Here is a 23,002-nt window from a genome sequence, read left to right as displayed (position 1 = left end):
ATTAGGATGATAGGACATTGAGATGTGCAGGGTGTGTATCACGCATAAGAGAGCTTAGAAATGCATACAAAATTTTGGTCATAGAGCCTCAAGGGAAGTAATGATCTGTCGATTGGAGGATAATATTAGAATGGATCTTAAGGACACAGAGTGGGGAGACTTGGACTGGACTCATGTGGCTCTGGGCAGCGACCGCTGGCGGGCTGTTATGAACGCTTTTTTTCTTCTTCATGAAATGGAAGGAATGTCTTAAGTAGATGAGTGGCTGTTAGCTGCTCTGCTCCATGTGTTTGAAGCAGGCGCTGTTGAGCCCTTGTTCCCCCCTTCCCAAGAGCGTCTTGGATGTCAGTATCATGTGACTTATGTCCCTTGTTTCCCGCGTTGGCTCAATTTGAATATGACGAAAAGAGTTCAGAGCCATTGCTGTCCTCCTCGCTCACAAGCGACGTGATATTGGACCCGTTGCCAATGCAACGTGTAACACTCTCTTGGTCCATGTGCTGCTGCGGCCGACATCCCATCTCTAGTTTTTTTCCCGATCTGTCACCGCCATCAAATACCCCAAGTAATGTGAAAAATGTTCTTAATTAATGGACTTATCTTTAAGCTACGCTCACCTCAAACACCTCATTTCTTGAAAGGATGAGTTCTTGATTGGTAGTTTTTAGGTTGTGACACGGTCTGATCTTGCGATTGCCACCGTTTTGGAGCAACATACTGCCTCCATCTTCAGGGTGAGCAGTTGAAATCTCAGAAAGTCTAGTTTCATATGTAGAGATCAGTTGTACAAAATTTGATGTTTGGTTTCTAAACGCGAAGAATCAACGTCTTTTGGTTATCGGTTTTCTACCCACGTTTCGGTTCAAATAAAGAATATTTCGATAGTGATTTATGTATCTAACAGAATCGAACGTTGGTGGATGAAAGGCACATTCATTTTTCGACACCTGGAACTAGTCGGCCCACGTGTTATTTAACGATGGTTTTTAAACTGAAGATTTAATTTCTGTGCGAATAAAATTATGTGTGGTGAATTGGAAGGGACTGGGGAGGATGCACTAGTCGCCTGTCCTGGAGTTCAGAGAAAGACGATGAAAAATTAATGTTTCACGACGAATTGTTTCCTGGACAAGATTCGAACTTGCAAAGGAACATAAGTGAGGTTATCGCATGAACTGACAGAATGTCCTCTGAATGTCAGAATTTGGTCCAGGTAGAGCCGGTTTGCGCATTCGTAGTAGTTTGTGATTTTTAAATTGTGATATTTTGAGCAAAGTTTAAGTAAATCAACACAAATTTACGTAACAACTATGCTATTGACGCTTGGTCCTTTTTCCAGTAAATATTTTTAAGTCAGTTTGTTTGCCTGAATAATAATATGCATCTCAAACAATATTACTTGGTATTATGATTTTCCATTATGTTACTCGTTTACTAGAAACTACCATGGAAAATGCTATTTAAAGTAACTTATACGAGATTAGTTTAATGGAAGACACCTTTGTAGTTGAGTGGTGTGCTTATAAACCATTAAATACACTTTACGCGGCTAACGCGTAAAATCATTCCCCTTAGAGGTCAGCCCTTCAAAATTTAACTACTTATTATATTCGGGAGCGCTTTAGGAAGAAACATTTGTGGAGACGTAGGAACAGACGAAAATATAAATTCCGGCTTCAAAATCTTTCAATTTTTGTGGCGGAAGAGAGGAATGTTTGGCCCGTAAATCAACTGATCTTAGCTCTCAGAGTTCTCCTGCACTTCACCTGATGTCGTCCCACTGCCGAGTTTTTCCGTCTCCTCGAAACTCTCTTTTCAGACACTGGAAGTTCTTTTCTGATGGATTGATTACACACGCATTAGAAGGAGGAGTACGAGTGAGAGGTAGTGAAATATGATAAATAACCCCTCTTTCGCTGTTTGTTAATAATAAATTTGTCACAAATTTGCTTTCTTATTAATATTAATTTGAAAGTGGATTCCATATTCTCTCCCGTCAAAACAAGAGTACCAGGTGAAGATCGTATTTGCATCTCGTAGCCCAAGGAGTGTGTCAGGTTTGTGTGAAGGCGTGACAGGCCTGTATAATGAGATTTTGTGGCCCTATGTGTCAACAAATGCGAGAAATATTAATGCCCGCTCATCTAAACGTGACATTGGAGTGACCTTCAAGGTGGTGTCCGAGCATATTTCGGTGGGAACCATTTGTTACACATGCAAGTGAGCTGTGTGTGGGCAAGAGGACACGAATAAATGCATCTCGTATTCAGCTATCGCGGTCAGGCCATCCATAAGACAGCCCTTCCATGTTCCCTCCAGCTTCTTCATGCAATGATCGGGGAGTACGTTGATTGTTAAATTCGCTAATCTTTAACTTGCGGTACTCAAGGATGTCTTATGTCGGTCGAAAATTAAAACGAATAAAATTATTTTGCTTCTTATCACTTTATAAATTAATGTCTTCTGGGATGTCAACAGTTGTGCCCCTAGTAGCCATCGTTGGAGTTTTTTTTTTGAGTTCTCCCATTGGTGTTAAGTTTAATTTCTGTATGTTTTTGTTAAATACATATTTAAGATCACTCACGACATCTTTGTTCACCCCTGTTCTTGAAGGCTTATACTCAAATAATTCTCTGGAAATATAATAATGATTAAGAACTTTAAATATGCATTAAGTTTCTTCTAATTCCAAAGAACGCGAAGTTGTTCTGTGATGGTCTGAATGAAGTAATTTCATTCCCTATTTTGCTACTTTGCGTTTCTTACGGATATAAACATTAAACCTTATTCTGTTATAAATGAGTTGCATTAATTCCGTTTTCAATAAATCGATTACAAATTATCGATAATCTTACTTTTGGGTTATGATAACGAACTTTACGGTTATAATACCAGAGTCTTAGTATATCAGTAGACTTTCATAAGAACAAAGTCTCGAAGTTGGGAGGAATAAAAAATATAAGATTTGAAGAAGTGGTTCTACATTTGAAGCAGACAACTTCCGATTAGTTTCTCTGTAAGTGTTAGAGTTGATGAAATAAGTTTTTAACCTTCATTCTCTGACATTGAAGATTTTGTTTTGTCTTTCGTGTTTAATTTATACGGCTTATCCTTTACTTATACACGTGCGAGAGACGTTCTAGGCAGATCGAAGCTGTTAATGTCGATATCATGCGATACACGTCGTATGTGCCAACAGCTTGCTTTCCTATTTTCTTAGATATTCTGCTGCATCTGATGTAATTGTATGATTGTTATTTCCAATTTAGCGTTCTGCTGAACGTCACAGTTAATTAATTAGCTTCCCTGCTTCGTATTCGGGAGATACCGGGTTCAAGTCTCGGCTCGGAGGTTTCTTGGTTTTCGTCAGTCTCTCCAAGCAAATTCCGGGATAGTGTCATAATTTCGGGATCTATCGTTTCCTTTCATGTACTGTGTAGTTCATTGTTGAGTAATTATTTGATGCTGTGTAATCTGAGCTACTGGCAGCGTCGTTAAATGAACCAAAGCCCTCGAACCAGAAAGGCCCTTCAGCGTTGACAGGCCTGACTTCTGTTGTCTTGGTACCATATTCGAATCTTAGACCGGGCATATTCTGCTCCGAGCCATTCCTGACCTTACTAAAAATGTTTCAAATTTATGATAAAGTAGGCCACAACCTTATCCAACTCAACACTTTCCGTCCAGCAGATCGGTGTAGCCGTAACGCTGTAAACCTGTATTTCAGAGGTATCCTTTTCGAATCCCGGTCGCGGCGTCATCTATGCTGACAATTTACATCGTTTTTATGTGTTCTCTTAGGCGAATACGAAGACAGTAACTTGGTCATAACCTTTTCCTTCTATATTCTTACGTATTCACCATTTACGATAATTCAGATCATTTGACATTTGACCACTGCAATGAAATCATACCGTTGAAGAAACTAGTAATAAATCGTTGCCTAATTTTGGGTGCAGGGTGTAGTTTGCAGGCTGCTGCTTTGTGGTTTTATTCAATTTTTCCAAGCGAAAGCCGCGATGGTATTTGAATAGACCACGGCCTTTCCCTAAGACCTTTCATTCCACAGTCCATGTCGTGGTTTTAACCGATGCGATTCTAAATAAACTTCTCTAGATCCTTTTTGCAGAAGTTCGTCCTCACCCGACTGGGCATAAGCGTGTCTCGTTATGGATGTCAGCCGACACACAATTTCCTCTCTGTTCCTGACGACACTGATTCAAATCGACGGCAAAAACAAATTTATTTATTCCGCATGTCATACATAATTAGTTTAAATGTAACGTTTCCTTAAAGTGACATTAGCAGATGTGTGGGTGGGTTTGAAAGTCAAATGCGGAATGGAGGTGCCCCTACTAACCTTCCAGGGTCATCCAGAGATCGTACAGTCCACATTACGTTTCGCTCTGAACAAGAACCTTAGAAAGCGAGGACGAATGGACTCTGTCCTGTCCTAAACTGTAGTTCAGGTCACCGATTATACCCCATCGCCCCAAAGTCCATAAGAGGTATTAGACCGATTCCTGTCTCCGAAACGTAGCTTTAAATTAAAATTAGGATGATGTATAATGTCCAACAATTTTTTTTTAACTTTAAAAAGAAAACTTTGAGGTTTTCACGACGGTAAAAACGTCGATGTTGGTCTTTGGGTTGTGACGCCGCATTGACTTGCAGGTAGATACCGACGTTTCGGGGACTTCAGTCCTGTCGATGAAGGCGGCATGTTCATTCAAATGATGGTATCTACCTACAAATCCACACCGAATTACGACCTAGAAGGCAGCTTTGGCACAATTAATACTTTTCCCGCTGCTAATAATCATTCTTGCGAGTTAATTTATTAATGCGATTGGCAACAGCCAAACAAGGCCAATCACATCGAAGTACTGAGCAACGTAAGTTCCTCGACATGCTGTTTTATCAATTTCCCAATTCATATTTCTTTTGTGAAAATAATATCGAACTTTTATTTTAAAATCCATTCGCTGTTGTGCCTTAAATTCTTGAGTAAATACCACTGACTGAGTTTCTTTGCAGGTTTCTGTTTGCATATGGTATTAAGAATTCATATAAGGCGGAATCTATTCACACAGAGCGAGTCTGATGTATGTATGAAGATAGATCCTTCTCGTTACAAAACGTGTCTAAATGGAGGTCAATTCTAATGTTATTCATCACGTTGCGGGCCGTGTTCGTGGCCGACTTTGACACCCTGGGTGGTGCGGCAACTTGTCCGACACCTTGGTTTTGCTTGACGAGAACTCCCGAGGGAAAAAATGCGTGGTGCCTGGCGTTTCTGATTTGAGGGCAGACGGAAAACAGGAGAAGTTTTAGCATCGAGGTAGTAACAATTTATGCTGATACTACTGTCAGATATGTACCCACAAACGCAATTAGCAAATCTGTTTTTACAAGTGTCGGGTGTTGAGAGCACCGGCCTGGGCGTCAGGCGTCCACTATTCGCAAAATCCCGGCTTCGAATCTTGCAGATCGCGTGCGTAATTGTGTGCTATTATCGGCCGTTGGAATGAAACTGTTCCGCCATGGACTGCTTCATTGCACACAGAGAAAATTCGAAAAATACAATTGCCGTCATTTAGAAACCCCGGGAAAGATTCTGCTTGGATGTAGCGTTACATTTTCACGTTTAAAAATGGGCAGTGCCTTTTGGAATTTCCTATGTTTACTGTGACTTACCGAAAGCAGCCTGCCAACTTTTGAGACATTATGTAGCTAAATGTGTGCAACAGAGTCGTTCTTGAGAACGTGGGTGTTGGCTTTCTGGGTTGTGACCCAAGTGGATTTCCGGGTGGATAGCGACGTTTCGGCCGAGAGACCTGGAGACTGTCCCACCGAAACTCTGGTACCCATTAGGCATCTCAGAGGATCGACATCGAGAACCTAAAATTTCCCACTTCAGAAGCTCATAGTCGCTATGAGAGACGAGAAGTTCTCTGCGTCTTGTGGGTCCCGAGAGTTAAACTGCCGAGTCCCAGTCGAAAAACAGCCAGACCGAATCTTCCCACATTGTTTTTGTTTATAGGATCCGTGTTAATATCATGCATTTGTCTCCGCCATACATGCTACACGTCCATTGATTTTATCGCACTAATAATACTTGGTAAGGAGTACAAATTAGAAGTACAGTTCTACGAATGGAAAATATTAGAATAAATAATTCATAAGTTACAAGTTGTTTTAAAGATCACGGAGATGCAACAACGGGCTCGCGGGATGGACAGAGTTACATAAAGAACATGCTGATAATGTGTGCCAGTCACCTCGACTAATCTGTTCAGTAGGTCCAACTACGTGTAACAGATGCAACGACATGGAGGCGAGAAAGTGTTAACAAACATCTGACCATCGAGATTCGCTGTGACCTCATTTCGTCTCTGCACCTGTAAGGGTCAATCACACGGCATCAGTGCACAGAATTTTAGATCGGGCCAAATGGTATTCCTATTATAAAAATATCAACTGAAATTGTGGAAGCAGCGACCACTTGCTCAACGAAGTGGACCGCTTAACATTTCTTTCTTTTACTTTTAATGGAATTCCTACGCTCTTTACTTATTCTTTTGCATGTTCTAGATTATCTCCCAGAGTACTGAACGGGTCAAGACGGTACATAACTGGGATTCTTCTGCTCTAAATATTGTCGGGCGAATGTAATTTATGTTAGTATTGGTCCAATTAAAATTGTAGTTTTTCTCCGGGTGTTGAAATGAAGTTTATTAAAAAATTGATACTTTTAATAAAAGGTATTTTTTAATATGGTGATATCAGAGACGTATGTTATGGAGACGTCTAAATTCGGCTAATTGATGGTGTGGTCCAGTGGCGGTCTGCTGTGATAATTATTGTGTGCACTCGGGTTTATAACAACATGCAACTGCTCATGTAATTACGAGTATTTTGGAAGCAAAGCAGTTTCCTGTGTTCAGGTTCTCTCGGGCTACCAGCCGTATCAGGACGAGGACAGAGATGGCTCTCAAAATATTGCTTTTCTCGCCTTTTAACCTATTGACACGGCTGGTAGCCCGAGAGAACTTTATCATATCGAGACTCTGTGAAATATCCCGCCACGACGTACTTAATTTCTCTTTGTAATTGATTCAGTTATTTATTTACTCGTTACTGTGTTTATATCGATGTCATTATTTGTTTGTTCAAAACTATTAGCAATTAAAAGAGTTGAAATAAAATTTTAAAGCAAACTCGAAAGTAACGAAACGTATTCATTACCAGTGGCATTTCAATCATGATACATTTAACGACGCTGTCCACAGCTCATACTGGGCCTATGTAGCATCGAATGCTAGAGTGATTAATGAATTAGAAGCTGTCTTAGAACTGGAGGGACTGAATAAAATCACAAAAGAGCTCAGTCAAGGCAACCGGTTTTCAGACCGAGATTTGAACCAGGAACATCCGAAATACGAGGTAGAAGTGGTCGGCATTCTTCCGCGATGCTCGGTTGTAACACTCGAAGTGGTTATGCAGTCTTGACTAGGCTTCCAGAGTCATGTGCGTCACGGGAAAGTCCTTTATGGTCGCCTTGTTATGGTGCGTCGTGTCGTCTGTTTGAATAACGCTGCATAACAAGGAGTGTGTGTGCTGGTGAGGATCCTGACCCCTTCTGCGGCCGTTCAGCGCACTGACCTTTTGGACCTCCCACTCCCCTTCCATCACTGGTTTTCAAACTGTGGGGCGCAGTCCGTACCGCAAATGCACTTTCATGTTATTAGAAGTAGAAGAAGGAAGACGGAGCTGATAAGAAATCATGAAGCGAAGATCAACATGGAAACAGCGGTAAAATCAGTAGTCACGGATGTTTTAACTTGATAGCTTAATCGTTAGATCTGGGGAAATGAATGTCCTAGAGGAGGGGTAGTTCGACTGTGTGATTGGGTGACGTATTTTAAGTTTATCGATATAAAGCGAATTTCCGGTTTCACTGATCGATGGTGATAATGTTGATGGAGTATAATGCAGTAAAATTATTACTTTAAAAGACAGCGGCCGTGCGTGATGGAGTTTGGGTATTTGAAGTTTTAATTTGTAATTATTTCAGCGGTAGGTGACGATATTGATTGAATTAAGCTTTCGTTACAACATTGTACTTTGTATCTGTTCATGGAACTCTCAAGCACCATTTCAGGGTCACTAAAGACTTCTTCTGAATCAATCCAATATTTCTCAAAAACCACTCCAGAGCTACACGACTACTTTTGTACCTCTCCCGAACCACCCGAGAATCATTCAAAGAACACTCCAGGACTTGTCCAGGTCCTCTCCAGCAACTCTCTAGGATCACTAGATGACCATTTAAAACACAACACCAGGACCACCCTAGGACAACTCCAGAACCACTCAGGAACAACCCACGAAATCTGGTCAGAACTTTCCTGGCCACTCCAAGACCACCCCAGGACACACTTAGGTTTTCCCAGGACCACTTCACGACAACCCCAGGATCCCTCCATGACCACTCCAACACCACTACAAGATAACTCCAGTACTTCTCCAGAAACACTCAAGGAATATATGGCTAAAACAGAGTCTCACCAGGACCACTAAAGGACCACCGTAGGACCACTCCAGCACCACTCCCTGATCTCGAAGCCCACTCCAGTACTTCTCCAGAAACACTCAAGGAATATATGGCTAAACAGAATCTCACCAGGACCACTACAGCACCACTCCCTGATCTCCAGGCCCACTCCAGTACTTCTCCAGAAAAACTCCTGGAATCTATTACTATTCCAGGTCCTCTCGAGGACTATGCCAGTACTTTCCCAGGACCACTCCAGCACATATTCACGTTACCTGTGCAACTCCAGTTCCTCTATACAGAATCATTCCAGGAATCTGTGACCACTACAGAACCTCTCGAGATCTTCTCCAAGACCTCTTTAGGACCCACCCAGGTCCACTCTTGTAAGAATTTTAATGAAATTTGGTGTGGACGTTGTGCCAGATATGTATTCTTTTTAATTTGCTACACACGACAATACCAACACGAGGGTTGCTTGAAATCTTGCGGTTGAATGATGCCACCTTTACCCGTTATCCTTCGCGAGAGTGCGTTACTAAGGTAATCTGACCTAACTCACTCGACCCTACCCTAGCTTAGCCTAACCTCTTCGCACAAGTGATACCCTTATGTTTGTATTTAATGACTAGAGAGTGGCTGAAAACAAATTGCGACATTTCATAAGGACGTTATGCCATTGTGCCTTATGTTTTTTATGTCTCATTGTTTTTGTTGTGTCTTATTGTTCCTGTTGTGCCTTATGTTTTTTGTGTCTTATTGTTTTGTTCTGTCTCATTGTTCTGTTGTTTCTTATTGTTTTTGTTGTCTTATGTTTTGTTGTGTCTCATTGTTTTTGTTGTCTTATGTTTTTTTGTGTCTTACTGTTTTGTTCTGTCTCATTGTTCTGTTGTTTCTTATTGTTTTTGTTGTCTTATGTTTTGTTGTGTCTCATTGTTTTTGTTGTCTTATGTTTTTTTGTGTCTTACTGTTTTGTTCTGTCTCATTGTTCTGTTGTTTCTTATTGTTTTGTGTGTTATTGTAGGACCACTGCCACCGGGTAAAAACCCATTTGCAGTCAAATAAATAATAATAATAATATACTTTTTAACTTCTCAGACACGCTACGTGGGATCATGTTGACGCCATTAGCCGTGATTTTCTGTCAATGCTCATTACTTCTTGAGTACACATTGATGCTGAAATATGTGGGCTTGGGTAATGATGACATTACTCATGATCTACGCATGCGTAATGGCGTCATCGGCCCGGATGATGATTCCTGCTTGATTTAGTACATCTCTGGTGATGTCCGTCTGTATGAATGTACTAAATCGAGAACGGCTGGATGGATTTTTATTACATTTATTGTGGACGTTATACCATTTGAGACTGATAAAAAATAATTCCCCGTACTTGGTAATACCAATGTAACTGATGTCAAAGTTGCGGGATGAGACAATGACGAAGCTATCGAACATATACGATAAGCTGCCTTAACTTGTAAAGAGAGTTCTTTCTTTTACGAAAAAGATAACATATTTCGCTTGCAACACATTTCCTTGAAATTTTTAAATATCGGCAGATACGACCGTCACAAGCAAAGCGATTTCTGAAACGTTGTAAGTATAATCAGACGGAACAGGAACTGAAGTTTGCAGTGATATACGAGTTATGTTATAAAGAGTGAGATTTCTCTCGTATATCCTTGTCCTTTTCTAGTACATTCTGTTATGCATGTTAGCGTTGTATACGTTGTAAGGCAGGCAGTGTATCGAGTAGTTTGAGATTGTAGGTAATATTTTTTCCTGTCTCCCTTGCGGTGACCCTTCCGTGTTCCTGTTTCAAACTGATGATCGAACACGAAAATACAGTAAGTTTATGCCGTTATATATTATATTATTATTTGTTTGTTTGTTTGTTTGTCAAGATTTGTTACTGTCGGTGTATGTAACCTGAACTAGGACTACTCTGCGTTTATGGTAAATGACACTTTCAAAACCAGTGTCTCAGCCAGATGTGTTTTTGCTGCTAATGTTATTTCTTGATCTCGTACGCAAATCGTAGATTTTTTTTGTCCTGTGTTATTGTTTCTGTGCTTGGCTGAATTATATTGGGTTGGACGGAAAATGTTTGCGTTTTGCAAATGAAAAGTCGTAATAATTTTTTTGAAAAATATATTTACAATATTTAATAAATGAAATAATTTCTATTGCTTGTTATTACCGTCTCCCAATGTGTCACAAGCTTATCAATTCCAGTTTTGTAAAAACTTTTTGATTTTGATTCAAAATATGCCATAAAATACCATCGTTGACCTATTCAAATGTTTTAAATTTGTTGGTATTTAAATGGTTTTGCAGTGATTAGAATAAATGGTGATCGGATGGTACCAAGTCCGGTGAATATGGCGGGTGGTCCAGAATTTCTCAATTCAGTTCCTTTATTTTTCAGCTGACAAGGGGACGGGCGTTGTCGTGGTGAAAGACAACTCGTTTTCTGTTGACGAGATGTGGACATTTTTATTTAAGGCATCCGTTTATTCGGCGAACTTCTGAATTTATGGTTTTGTTGGGTTAGAAAACGCAAAATCTTTCTGTTCAACTCTCTCAAAGGGAGTAAAACTGTCTGAGATGAGTGTGGTTTTCTGGATGATGACGTCATGAGATCTTGTAGGTGGTTACCATCACCTGTCAAACCCAGTCCACGGCTCCACAAACTTTTTTTTTTAATATTATTTTTTCATATCATTCCCCCAACAGTGCATCGGTGACCGACGTGGACTTTAAGAGTGATGTTTGCAATTAAAATTATGTACGACTTTTTCGTTTCGTACACTTCTCTTGTTCACGCCACTTGAACACTTAAGGCGTCTCCTTTATTTGACAGAAATGTTGTATAGATGATAATTATCCAGTTACAGATCATGCTTACGTGTAATTTGTTTGCAGAAATGGACAGTAGCAATGCGAACATCAGTCTGTACAGCGCTTTGTGGCTTGGTCAGACCCTCGATCTGGATTTGTTGTCGCCCTGCGTCCTCAACTTTGCCAACAGATTGGTGACAGTACAATTTTACACCTGGCTGCAGACACTGTTCGTGACCGTTCTGCTGGTACTCACTTACTACTACGTCGTTCTACCGATGGATTACGTTAAAGTGAGCCATTTTTCTAGAATAGCTTGTATGTGGCCATTTCATTCAAGTTACTGTAAGTAGGCGGGTGTTGTGTTATGTCTGACGAGGATTTAAGGGGATTTCAGCAGTCACGACATTTATTTTACTCGTAATTAAAGACGTTTGGTGCTCTGTGAGTCTTCAGACTGAGTAGAGGTTTCTGCTCAAACAGGAGTATATAACCTGCTATGGAATTAGCAGTGGACGTCGGTGGATTAATGGTTGGCGTGCTCGCCCCCCCTGGACCCAAGGTTCGCGGGTTCAAACCCGGCCGAGGTCGATAGATTTTTAAGGGTGATAGAAATCCGTAGCACAATTTCCTCCGGAGGAGAAGTAAAGCTGGAGGTCCCATGACGAAGATTTACGACATGTAAAAGAACCTCACGAGCATGAACGAGATGTTTAATAAGCAAAATTTGGCAGCCATTCTCACCCAAGTATCTCCTGATTCACTACGGCAGTGTTGCTCAACCTTTCTACACTCGGGGCGCACTAAATATTGTCGAAGAGTCATGACGGCACACCAACCCCATTTTTGCATATCGTGGGGGGGGGGGGGGGGAGTAGATGGTTTACGGCATTGATTGGCCGCGAAAACTTCTTATAAATCGACCCCAACAGAAAAATGTTCGTTTCATGTTTGTAATTATCCATCTTTATTATTATGTCATTTATTTTAAATATATTCATTATTTGAAATAAATTAAAATATAATATATCCTACCGTTTGATCCAAAATTTATTTAACTATGTGTAAATATTTAAACTAAAAGATACTTTTTTATATTTGTAAATGTAGATTGAAGAAAAGTAGGGGAGGTGCACATGATTTGCTGCAAAGTGGTTCTTTACAGTTTTTAAAATAAAGTTTGTAGAGTGCTGATGAGGGGCAGAGGTTTCTTCTGTGCAACAGCTCACTTGCTAAGTTTAACCCTTTTATGGCTTATAGTTTGAAACAATTTTTGGCGTATAGTTGGATTTAATAATGAAAAATTTTAGTGGTGGTGCAAATTTTAAGATTTCAATGTCAATTTGTGTTGTTTACTGGGGGAGTGCTTGTCGCAGGACTTGAGTGATGTGGGGTATGGCCACCTGCTGGAAGGCAGCGCCCGGAGGATGGCACTACGAAAAGGCAGGAGAAAGTGTGATCTGGTGCGAGAGATGCGGAGGTTGAGGAAGGTTGGCAGTCTGCCTCCTGTGTACCCCAATGGCTGGTTTTGCCTGCTGAATTCTTCAGAGCTGGCTCCAGGGGAAGTGAAACATGTCTCTGCACTGGGTAAGAAGGGGTTAAAAATTGATTTTAAGTGCATTGACGTGTTCGTTGAACTGATTTTTTTTGTTTTATTAGCTGCTGGTTACGTAGCCACGGTGGATTAGCGGATAGAACGCTGGCCTTGTATTCCTGGGGTCTCGGGTTCGATTCCCGGCGGTGCCCGAATTTATAACTTGTGTTGGGCAAGGCCGTGGTCTAGGGAACACGGAGTTTTCCTCCGGGGGCTTCCCCGGTTTCTCCGTGGCATCCCAACAATTACTCCATTCACACACAGAAGAAGGCAATGGCAAACCACTTCTGGATCATCTGCCAAGAACGTATATGAACAGGTCCCAGTCCGAGAAAAGGATGGAAGGATCCTGTTCATATGGACCTGTCGTCAGACAGAACACTAAATAATAATAATAATAATAATAATAGCTGCTGGTTTGGGTGAATGACTGGTCGCATGATCATTTAGTTCACTTGTATTGTTTTACAGATTAGATTCATTGATAGATCAGGATATATTGGTCATTTATTTGGTTCACTGATTTGTCATTTCATTTATTACTTTATTGATTTGGTGACTGGGTAGTTGATAATATGAATGGTTGATGGATGGAGTTTTGTTGCATTTCTTTAGATGGTTGTCTGTATTTTTCTGAACACATCCAGGTGAGAACTTTGCAGTGTTCCGGACACGCGAGGGCATCGTACACATCCTTGATGCGTACTGTCCACATCTAGGAGCCAATATGGCCGTAGGTGGTACCGTTCGCGGTGACTGTCTGGAGTGTCCGTTCCACTTATGGCGATTCAGAGGCGAAGACGGAAAGTGTTTCTCCATCCCTTACAGTGAAAAAGGTAGAATTGTTGATCTTGTGACATGGGAATTATAGGATTGATACCCCGCATAGCCGTAAGGACATGTTATTATGTGTAAAATATTAGGCGTCTTTCTGTGTCGGAATGGATCCTCTGAGAATGTGGTGAAGTTCAGGTATTTTGGGGCAACAGTAACAAATCAAAATTTGAGTCATTATGAAATTAAGAACAGACGAAATTTGAGTAATGCTTGCGACCATTCAGTTCAGGGCCTCTTGTCTTTTCATCTGCAGTCTAAAAACAAACCTTCTCGAAGGTATCACCACCTTGTCGAAGGCAATCTGCCGGGTGAGGAGGCTTGCGTGCTCAAATGACCCTTAGGGCTATGCCGGCCTGAGCTTCGGCTCATGGTAGGGTCACCCAAGCCGGACAGGTCTAAGGAGATGCGCTAGACTAAGAGTGATACCCTGGTCCTCCAGGTTGGGGGTTGGGTGTAGGGCTAACAACCTTTCACCTTTAAAAAAATATGTGTTACGAAAAAATCAACCAAGCCTCGGATCAGGACGGACTCTTTGGCACGACCACGGCAATTGAAAAAGGACATGAGATTTGGTACTTGGAACATTAGGAGCCTCTATAGGGCTGGGGCACTGAAATCAGTGTGTAGGGAATTAGGGAATTATAAGTTAGACTTAGTGGCAGTGCAGGAAGTGCGATGGGAGGGGGAGGGCATGATCCCAGTGGACAATTTTACATTTTTCTATGGAAAGGGGAATGACAATCATCAGCTAGGGACGGGTTTTTTTGTTCATAGCAGAATTAGGGCAGCAGTTAAGAGAGTAGAATTTGTTAGTGACAGGTTGTCTTACGTAATTTTGGAAGGACGTTGGTGCGACATCATTGTCCTTAATGTTCATGCCCCAACTGAAGACAAAAGCGATGATATCAAGGATAGCTTTTATGAAGAATTGGAATCAGTATTTGATACATTTGGCAAGTATCACATGAAAATTCTGCTAGGAGATTTCAATGCAAAAATTGGGAGGGAGGATATCTTCAAACCCACAATAGGCAGCGAGAGTCTCCATGCACTTAGTAATGATAACGGTCTTAGAGCAGTAACCTTCGCTACGTCAAAAGATTTAATTGTAAAAAGTACAAAATTTCCACACCGTGATGTTCATAAATACACTTGGACTTCTCCAGATGGCAGAACACACAATCAAATAGATCATGTTTTAGTAGATAAGAGAAGGCAGACAAATGTAATTGATGTGAGATCATTCAGAGGAGCAGATTGCGACACTGATCATTATCTGGTGGTAGCAAAAGTGAGGGAGCGGCTTTCAGTAAGTAGACGAACTAAACAAAATTTTGACACAGAAAGATTTGATTTGAAAAAATTAAGTGAGGGAGAGGCAAAGGAACAATATCAAGTTGAAATTTCGAATAGGTTTCAAATTTTAGAGGCAAATGAGGATAATGAAAGTGTGGACATCAACAGGGAGTGGGAAAATGTCAGAAACTGCATCAAAATTTCAGCAAAAGAGAAACTAGGATACTACAGGAGAAAGCAAAATAAACCGTGGTTTGATGAAGAATGTTCAAAATTAATAGATCGAAGGAAGCAAACAAAATTTCAATGGTTGCAGAACCCAAACAAAACAAATGCGGATAATCTATGTAACGTGAGACGTGAGGCTAGTAGAACCTTTAGGACTAAGAAAAGGGAATACCTGAAGGGCAAAATTGCTGAACTTGAGACAAATAATAAGGAAAAAAACATCAGAGACCTGTACAGAGGCATTAATAACTTTAAGAAAGGATATCAACCCCAGACCAATTTGGTAAAGGATGATAGTGGCAAGTTGCTTGCTGATCCAATAAAAATTGTGAATAGGTGGAAAAATTTCTTTAGCGAGCTCTTAAATGTTCATGATACTGGTGATATTACACAGATTAAAATTCATACAGCTGAACTGTTGGTGCCAGAACCTAGCTTAGATGAAGTGGAACTAGCCATTGGGAAGTTGAAAAGTTATAAATCTCCAGGAATTGACCAGATTCCGGCCGAATTAATTAAAGCAGGTGGCAAAGGGTTGCATATGAGGATCCATAAGCTTATTCAGTTAATTTGGGATAAGGAAGAGATGCCACAACAGTGGAAGGAATCCATAATTATTCCTATTCATAAGAAGGGGGACAAGACTGAGTGTGGTAATTACCGAGGAATATCGCTGCTATCAACCTCATACAAAATTCTATCCAACATTCTTTTGGCAAGGTTAACCCCATATGCGAATGAAATTATTGGGGATCATCAGTGTGGGTTCAGACGAAACAGATCAACGATTGATCAGATCTTTTGCATCCGTCAGATACTAGAGAAAAAATGGGAGTTCGGTGGGACCGTACATCAGTTATTTATAGATTTCAAAAAAGCCTATGACTCTGTGAAGAGAGAAGTGCTATATAATATTCTTATTGAATTTGGTATACCAAAGAAGCTAGTGGGGCTAATAAAAATGTGCTTAAATGAAACCTGTAGCAAAATTCGAGTAGGTAAATATGTATCTGAGACATTCCTCATCAAGAACGGTCTAAAACAAGGAGATGCTTTGTCTCCCTTGCTCTTTAACTTTGCGCTAGAATACGCCATCAGGAAGGTCCAAGGTAGGCAGGAGGGTTTGCAATTGAATGGGACACATCAGCTATTGGCATATGCTGATGATGTTAATTTATTGGGGGACGATATAAATACAATAAAGAGGAACGCAGAAGTTTTACTAGAGGCTGGTAGACAAGTGGGGCTGGAAGTAAATTCAGAAAAAACTAAGTACATGTTAGTATCTCGTCATCAGAAGACAGGCGGGCAAAATTATCTTAGGGTGGCTAATAAATCCTTTGAAAGGGTTACAAAGTTCAAATATTTGGGAACAACAATAACAAATCAAAATGATACTTGTGAGGAAGTTAGGAGGAGACTAAATTCCGGAAATGCTTGCTACTTCTCAGTCCAAAATATTTTGTCTTCCCGTCTGATTTCTAAGAACCTGAAAATTAAAGTATACAAAACAATAATCTTGCCTGTTGTTTTGTATGGGTGCGAAACATGGTCTCTCACTCAGAGGGAGGAACACAGATTGCAGGTGTTTGAGAATCGGGTGTTGAGGAGGATATTTGGGCCTAAGAGGGAAGACGATGGGGCGTGGAGAAAACTGCACAATGACGAGCTTAAAAATCTGTACTGCTCCCCCAGTATTGTGAGGGTGATTAAGTCGAGAAGAGTGAGATGGGCGGGACATGTAGCGCGCATGGATGGGACAAGAGGTGTGCACTGGGTACTGGTTGGGAAACCTGAAGGGAAGAGACCGCTGGGGAGACCTAGACGTAGATGGGAGGATAATCTCAGGCGGGATCTATGGGAGATAGGAGTTGAAGGAAACTGGATTTTGTTGGCCCAGGACAGGGTCCGGTGGAGGGCTTTGGTTAATTCGGTGATGAACCTTCGGGTTCGGTAAGCCATCTAGTTAGTTAGTTAGTTAGTTAGTCTAAAAACAAAATTATAATTTTGCCCGTAGTTCCATACGGATCTTGGTCTCTGACGGTAAGGGAGGAATGTAGACCGAGGGTGTTTGAGAACCTGGGGGCTGAGGAGGCTGGAGAAAGTTGCATAATGAGGAGCTTCATAAGTTGTACTCCTTGCCAAATATAATTAGACTCATCAAGTCTAGGAGGATGAGATGGGCAGGGCATGTAGCCAGCATGGGAGGAAAGAGGATTTTTGTGGGAAAACCAGAAGGAAAGAGACCACTAGGAAGACCTGGACTCAGGCTTGTCATATTATATTATCTCTTTTATTTCCACATTGTGTTGTCTTATACCTGCACCTTGGCGTGGTGGTGGGGCTCGAGTACCTCAGTGACCCCAAGAGCTACTGGTAGGGCCTCCCTAGCCAGATTGGTCGAGGGGGAGAGGTACCCTGGTCCTCCAGGTCGGGGGGTTGGTCGCAAGGCTAACAACCTTGCACCGTAAAAAGGAAGATGTTTCGAAACCTCAATCAAAGCTAACAGAGGACCGAATGGAAGAGGATAATTGAGGAGGCCATGGACCGAATACGGACCGGAGAGCCATAGAAGAAAATGAAGTTGTCTTGTATAAGTTTCAGAGGAATATCTTGCCTCCACGTAGTCTGTATTATCCGCACTCGTGGCAGCTGTCCCTTTTGCTCTGTCTGTCAGCCTGTACTCTGGAAATCCAAATAATGGCCAGATTTTCTGGCATCCCCATCTTGCGAGAGGGGATAAGGTTGTCTTTCTCTGCCACAGAACCCCACAGTTGTCTTATTGTTAAATTCCAGTACCAGACTTTGTACGAGCGAAGACGTGGCCGTCTTGTGAGAAGAGTAACATCATCTTCGTGTGGTACCATGCTGAGGGAGAGGAGCCCACCTGGCATGTCTCCTCCATTCCCGAGATTCAGAACGGACAGTTTTGGTATAGGGGGCGCAACGAGTTTGTTGTCAACTCACACATTCAGGTAAGGGGCAATGGGGGAGTTGAAAATGAAAACAAATTTGAACTTGGGGGGAGCACTTTGGTTTCTTTTACCAGTTGTTAAATTTGTGCCATCGCCTGCATATTAAATTTACGTGCTGGTGTTTCACAGACCTCATTCCTTTCTGGCAGTTATTAATGTGGCATCCTTCATATGCATTGACATACTTTACACATAAGTTTTTTATTTATTTATTTAGCGCAGACTTATGGACTGCCATTTGGGTTGTAATATGTCATCGATTCTGTCAAGAAAAAGTTACCTCATATTTTACTTCTCCTTATTCTTCCTAGCGGTTAGAACGCTGGCCTTGTAATCCTGGGATCTCGGGTTCGATTCCCGGCGGTGCCCGAATTTATAACTTGTGTTGGGCAAGGCTGTGGTCTAGGCAACACGGAGTTTTCCTCCGGGGCTTCCCCGGTTTCTCCGTGGCATTCCAACAATTACTCCATTCACACACAGAAGAAGGCAATGGCAAACCACTTCTGGATCATCTGCCAAGAACGTATATGAACAGGTCCCAGTCCGAGAAAAGGATGGAAGGATCCTGTTCATATGGACCTGTCGTCAGACAGAACACTAAATAAAAAAAAAATATTCTTCCTTGCAGTTTCCAATACATTCCTTACCTTTCATCAAACCCGAAGATTCTTCCCGAAATAGATGGAACTGTTCCACATCCTCCCACCTTGTTTCCCAAGAATTTGTTTAAACATTTTTTTTTTTGTAATTTTCACCTAGATCTTTTGAGAGGTCTCCTCCAACCAAAATGTTGTGTACATTTCTCATCTCACTCGTATGTACTGCGTGCTCACCCAACCCATTCTGTTGTATCATTCTAGGCTTAATAATATTTAGTGAAGAGTACACATTATGGGGCATCCCATTATGTAATTTTCTAAGTTCAAGGTCTTGTATATCATTTTAGTAACAATGAGGATCTGTTAGCTCCCAGCCTGGAGGACCACCCCTTGTCGGCTGTTCGCGACTGCTTATTCAGTATATTCGCAATAAATCCTTTATATTTGGTGGCCTTCTCCTCCATCCAAAGTGTAGGACGCAACTTGCTGTAGCGACTTAAAGTACAGGTGCATTAAAATCCCAGTGCCCCATTTGATAATATTTTGAACATTCAGACTGTGCAGTATGATTAATATAGCAACAGTGAGATTGTACAGTTACCGTGTTTAGTTTGGTTCCCTGAGTACGACTTTTAATAAAAATTCCTTCAGTAGTTTCAGAGATAAAGCATAGGGGACGTGACCGATAGAGTGCAGTTATGTCGCTAACGTAACGCGTTAAAGTAGTTCCCATTTGGAAGTAGTGTCCAACTCTTCCGCCAGTCTGCGTTCGTAAACAAATAAATAAATGAAATGTAATAAATCATGGTGTGTAACGCCATACTAGAATCAAGGCCAATGCGGTAGGCTACCCGTCAAAATCACGAAGAACTTATTTGGAAATCCTAGAGGCCTATAAATGCGTCAACAAATGACATCGCACTAGTCGTAAAACGTTTAGCTTACAATCGGGGAGCCCGTTTCCATTTCAATTTATTACCGTAGTTACCTGATGAGAGAGACCGGTCAGGTGTGTGCGTGTTGCGTGGTAGACAGACTGACGGATGGGGCGCAGGTAGTCACAAGGGCATACGTCACATTAGTGGCCTCGCCATATTTCATCTTGTAGACGCGGAGGTCGTATGGGTCTCCTCTACAGATGTCACCGTGTCGCATCACGTTTTGTCAAATGCGACGAGATTTTTGCTGTAGTTGTAAGAAATCTCAGCTGTAGTTCCGGTCGACTATTACAACATAATCTGTTACAGAGACGTAGAATATTTGCCACGTAGAGCGTGTTGCGTAACATCCCTCATATTTATCAATGTGAGTCTTTTTCGTTGGTTGGAATATTTTCTGTCTGCAGTTTATTATGCGTTCTGTGCTCAGCGAATTTTTTTTTAAAAAAGGTGGTTTTATTAAAAATGAAGTGGCCAATGTCGATATTAGTTATTTTGCTTCCTGAATTTGACGTAATGTCCATCCATCTGTCTTTCCGCGTGTTTATTCTTCGAAATGGGTGAGCCGAGATGTGTAAACATTTGTACTGGTAAGGGAGATCATGCCTTCTATCGATCCAGTATAGTAGTAAATTTAAAATTACATTTATCGAATTTCCATCTCACACAATAATTGAATATGACGTATACAGTATTTTTTCCTTCGTTCATTTGTCCCACCTTTGCAGGGTCTGCGTTTTTACCTCTCTTGGAGGTTTTATGATTGATCTATTTTTTGGACAATGGTAGGATTCCTTGGTGAGTGATCAGCCCGACGCAAGGCGTCTACCTATACAAACACAGAAAGACACGGACAAACATCCATGCCTTGAGTGGGACTCGAACCCACGGTCGTAGCGGCCAGGCGCACGAGGTCCATGCCTCAGACAGCGTGGCCACTGCGCCGGCATGACGTATTAATATCTCAACTGCAATTAGAAACTTTTCTAAAGACGTACAAGGTAAAGTAAGTTATAAATCTGAAATCTGATATCTGTAGTGGGATTCGAAGGTAACTGTCTTTTCTGATGTAGTGCCGTGTTGTGTGGTAGAAGTTTTATGACGTTTCAAAGGTACTTGTTGCGTCCATCATCAGGGCGTTGAGTAATCCGCACTCAAGGAATCTGTTTTGAGATACAGGAACCAGTCAGTCAATGCAGAACCTTGGCCGGACCAGCGGGTCCCTGCCCTCGCTGGATGCCACTTGTAGGGGAGCGATCAGTGCACCAATGTACAATGAACTGTTTTTTTTTTCTTGGCAAAACTGACAAGTCTATAATTTTGCTTTCATTGTGCATGTTTTAAAATAAGGGTCAAATTGTATCTGTGAAACAAAATGGAAGTTGCCTACCAACTTTTAATATAGATTTCCTTTACATCAAATCTAAATGACATCCGTCCATAAATTTCACAGTTTAAGGTTATTGGACGTCAGTTCCAAATTATGTGTTAATTATACCCATTTCCCGCAAAATAATCTTGGAAGTATAAAATCCATAAAGAATGCATTCACTAACCAGTGACAGCAGGGATGTTGGCTTCATGCAAATTTTATCTGCAACTAAAATACATTGGGTGTGTGATGGGTTGCCTAAATAGAAGGTGCCAATTTGTATGAGAGACGAACCAGTTACTGTGGAAATGTAGGAAGGATGTAACAGTGAAGATATACGAGTGGAAGTAGTTTATTTAATTTATTGTGCAGTAAGTCACAACATTCATAAGGATTCTTTGGAATCATATTAATATTGGAAGGACGAGCGCATATTAAAATTGCTCATGGATCCGCCCGTCCAGCCATACATGTAAAAATCGGAGAACGGTTGAAAATATTTTCATGAAACGTATTATTGAGGAGTTGACGAAAAATTGCCGAGCCATGTCACTTCTCATGCAGGTCAGACAGTTTTAAGAATAACTTCACATATGAGAATTTTGTTGATGTAGTGTTATTAATCGATTGATCATTGTAATGGCGATGTGTCGTGTTTTCTTTGATGTAGCGACTGGTTATCATGATGTGAGACTAATGTTTGTTTGCTGAAGTTCCTTGCTTGCCAGATAGAAAAAGGAGTCAGATATTAGCATGAACAGAATGAAAATCCAGCGCGAATAACAGAGTTCACGTATCCGAGATGTGCGTACATTTGCTAACTAATTAACAAGATGGGTGTAACAGTACCAAATGATATCCATTTGCATTATTACACATTACAGTTACGTATAATCACGCTACCTGCATCTTTTTAATATCTCATGAATGTTCAAAATGCTTGTATCCGGTACTATTTTGAAATATACAACAGACAAAGATCTTCCCACCTGTGTGCGAGGTCATGCTAAGGACTTGACCATCGTGCTGAGAACAGTAGTTGATGATGTGGTGTATATGTATGAATGAAAATAAACTTCTTTCATAAATACATGAGTGTACATGAAGAGGAAGTACGTAAGACATAGGATTTTAAACTATTAGCGTCATAGCAAATTATTCATGGACTCGCAGTAATTCATGTAGTCAGCACACAGTGAAAGGAACAATTTGTTTCAACTGCGAGATGCGTGACCTGCGACAATGCTGCTATTGCACATTCCTAGAGTGAGTCGACAACATGTCGCATGTGGTCTGTGCATACCTCAGTACTTCTTTATCTGCGAAAGGCGGTCAGAAAGTAAGTTTACAGGGAAAATATCTTGGAGTAGTAGGTGACGTGGAAACAGCTGTTGAATGATGGTTGAAGGAACAAGATTCAAACATATACACAATAAACTCATTCTACAGAATGAATATCTCAGTTTCAGGTGATGTTCAGAACTTGTATGAGCCGTAAAATAACGCATTATCCATATTGAAGACTTAGTGAATCACTTCAAAATATATATAACCCTGTGAAGTCGCTCTTTGATCAGCTATCAGTTTTTGCAATAACGTTGTCATTCTTAATGTTCTTTATGGCAGATCTGTATTGAGTTTTTCTTTATTTACTTTCAGGTATTCAGTTTTCTGTGTCTTACAACTACTAACCTGTGTCCAAAAAAAGCTCTTGAGGATATCATATCAACTACTTGTATTTCAAAGTCTCCCTTTGTCAG

At 41.0% G+C, this 23,002-nt stretch overlaps 1 protein-coding gene across 4 annotated transcripts in view; it reads left to right on the top strand.

Annotated features, from left to right (window-relative positions):
• Window positions 1-23,002, top strand: part of nvd (cholesterol 7-desaturase nvd) — a 98,338-nt gene that overhangs the window by 70,578 nt on the left and 4,758 nt on the right. For all 4 annotated transcript variants that reach the window (XM_087353239.1, XM_087353238.1, XM_022058115.2 and 1 more), the window contains 4 exons: window positions 11,488-11,696; window positions 12,780-12,990; window positions 13,645-13,833; window positions 18,155-18,333. In XM_087353239.1, the coding sequence (XP_087209365.1) occupies window positions 11,490-11,696; window positions 12,780-12,990; window positions 13,645-13,833; window positions 18,155-18,333 (786 nt within the window). In that variant the 5' untranslated portion in view covers window positions 11,488-11,489. The remainder of the gene's footprint in view (window positions 1-11,487; window positions 11,697-12,779; window positions 12,991-13,644; window positions 13,834-18,154; window positions 18,334-23,002) is intronic.

This window comes from Zootermopsis nevadensis, unplaced genomic scaffold (genome assembly GCF_977971745.1).
Source record: "Zootermopsis nevadensis isolate Lab colony 2312 unplaced genomic scaffold, Znev_1.0 Znev_ptg000002l, whole genome shotgun sequence".
Lineage (NCBI taxonomy): Eukaryota > Metazoa > Arthropoda > Insecta > Blattodea > Termopsidae > Zootermopsis > Zootermopsis nevadensis.
The sequence above is the reverse complement of the archived record's forward strand: the minus strand, read 5'-3'. Positions and strand labels throughout refer to the sequence as shown.